Here is a 2,423-nt window from a genome sequence, read left to right as displayed (position 1 = left end):
AAAAAAATCTCACTAAACCTTTGACTTATGTTTACTTTACAAACAATTTGATCCATGTTTAAATCTAAAGCTTCCCCATTTTATGCTAAACAAGCTTTGGATCAGACTATGTACAATAAATAGACAAATTAAATACATCCTTATGAAACAAAAATTACTATAATTACTTAATTAAGTACTAATTTAAAACAACATGAATTCCCCAAAAATATAATAATATTTATTGTACTTGAGAGAAAAACTTTCAGAGTAACTCCTTGCTAAGCTTATTTTGGCTTGTAACCACTGCTTAACATTTTTACCAGCAATTTATTGAACTTGTAATCTATGAATAAGAAATTTACACTATCCTAATAAACAATTATTGTACTATATTTTCCCCTATTGTCATCAAAATACAAGCCAATGAGGTTGACTCAAAACTATATCACAGATGATCATTAGAATTTATAATCAGAATTGTTTCATGGAACATGACCACTTAGAATTTGAGATCATTCATAAACATTTAACTCGTGCTTGAAAATCTAAATCTCAAATAAAACTGTATAATCAATTTTATGAATATTCACACAAGATTTTAGAATATATTCACAGAAAATTGTTACAGATTTCCGTATAACAATTTTTCATGTATCAAGAATCATTGTTTCCTGAGAGATCAGAACCCAATACCACTCTCTTTGAAGATGAAAAACCCAAATGAAACACAGGCTAAAAAGCCACTCAAAATACAGAGACCATCCAGAACAGTACCCAGAGAACCTTCACTACTCTTCAACTTAGTCTCCAGCAAGTTACCCTTCTCTTTGAAATACCTCTGATGAGACTCCATTATTTGTCTGTGCTCCCTCCTTTTCCTACAACTTAGAGCTTTCTCAAGTATGAGGAGACCCTTACTCCCATTAATACAACCTCCCATCATGCCTTCCAACTCCATGCTCAGTTCAGTTATCTTCAAGCTCACATGATCAACATCTGAGACTCTACATTTCATCACAAGCTTACACTCTACAGCATTGAAATCACATATGTTGTGAGAAGGCAATATGGACCCAAACCCTATCACAAACTCCACATCAGAAGGCCACTCAATCTCCCCAACCAGTGGCCTCCAACTTGAAACATTGGCAGCTTCCCCTGTTTTCTTGTTTATCACAATCCAACTCAACATAACATTCTCCATCAATTGTTCCAGAAGTTTACCGTCCCTCTCTTGCTTGTCAACTGACATGGTAATTGTTGGCAAATTGTTCTGATCTATATCTGCATCGAAATCTTCATCGTTGTAGTTTATGAGATCTATCCTAAATGGGCCATTGCTGAACAAATCTGGGAACTCATCTGCATAAGGTATCCCCCAAATTACATTTGAATAGATGGGCTTGTTCTTGTATTTCACATCCACAACACACACAAAATCAGAGTGAATTGGCTCATGGATCTGCAAGCTTTTGTGATCAATTTTGAATGCGGAATCATCGCCATACACAATTACTGGAAAGCAATGTGCGTAAAATGCCCTGAATCCGCCCAGTGAAGAAGAAATCAAATCTCTGATCTGCGTGTCCTTTGTAGAAGGCCACACGGAAGAACATGCTTCTTCCCATAAATTCTCCTCTCTTGCAATGGACCAAATGTCTGAAGAAACGCATCCCGCATTTGCAAGTGTTATGCCGTCCACACGATCCAAGATTTCTCTGATAAGATCACCATTCAAAGTCATCATGGAGAGAACAAATTTGGTGCCTGAACAGGGGAATTTGAATGTTGAAATAAACCCTAAAAACCCAAATTCATACGATTGATGAAATTATACCGAAATTCCGATCCCCTATTCTGTTTCAATCAATCAATACAACATATTCCAAAAATCGGCACCTTCGAAACAAAATTGGGGAAAAATTATGAGATAATGAAACTGGGGCAGTTCCTGAAGCGTTTGTCAATGTCTCTCAAATAGAGTATCTAGTATCAATTCAGAGAAAGTTCAAGCATGGATTTGGGCCGCGTGGGAAAGCAACGTGTAGGTTTCTTGGATAAACAATTTACTGAATTGCGTGTTGAAATGGATTTGGGGTTTTTTATGATCAAAGTGAAAAATGGCATAACGAGCTGTTTGTTCCATACCCATGATTTATCGTGCTCAATGGGTCTCTGTCACATTTGGAGATTGCGTATCCAAACGCATGTTCGCAATTGTTTTTAGTCTGTATCGAATGTGATAAGTGCCTCCGGGCATATTTCATTAAAAAATCGTAGTATAATAAAATATAGTCAAAATTTGAAAATTACAGTATAATAAAATATAAGTTGGGGAAAATTTGAACTAAAGACTATAGTCAAAACAAGAAATAGAGTTGTTATAAAGTACAAGTAATAACGTTGAGAGGGGGAGAACGATAGGCTTGGAGAAACCCATT

At 35.8% G+C, this 2,423-nt stretch overlaps 1 protein-coding gene across 1 annotated transcript; it reads right to left on the bottom strand.

Moving 5' to 3' along the window:
• Positions 1-519: 519 nt before the first annotated feature.
• Positions 520-2,116, bottom strand: LOC149531373 (putative F-box protein At2g36090). The gene has a single exon (XM_089809189.1). The coding sequence runs from the start codon at positions 1,727-1,729 to the stop codon at positions 662-664; it is 1,068 nt and encodes a 355-aa protein (XP_089665315.1). The 5' UTR covers positions 1,730-2,116; the 3' UTR covers positions 520-661.
• Between the last annotated feature and the right edge of the window lie 307 nt (positions 2,117-2,423).

The sequence above is a fragment of the Cupressus sempervirens genome, chromosome 11 (genome assembly GCF_028749045.1).
Source record: "Cupressus sempervirens isolate cs-2001-9-10 chromosome 11, ASM2874904v1, whole genome shotgun sequence".
NCBI lineage: Eukaryota > Viridiplantae > Streptophyta > Pinopsida > Cupressales > Cupressaceae > Cupressus > Cupressus sempervirens.
The sequence above is the reverse complement of the archived record's forward strand: the minus strand, read 5'-3'. Positions and strand labels throughout refer to the sequence as shown.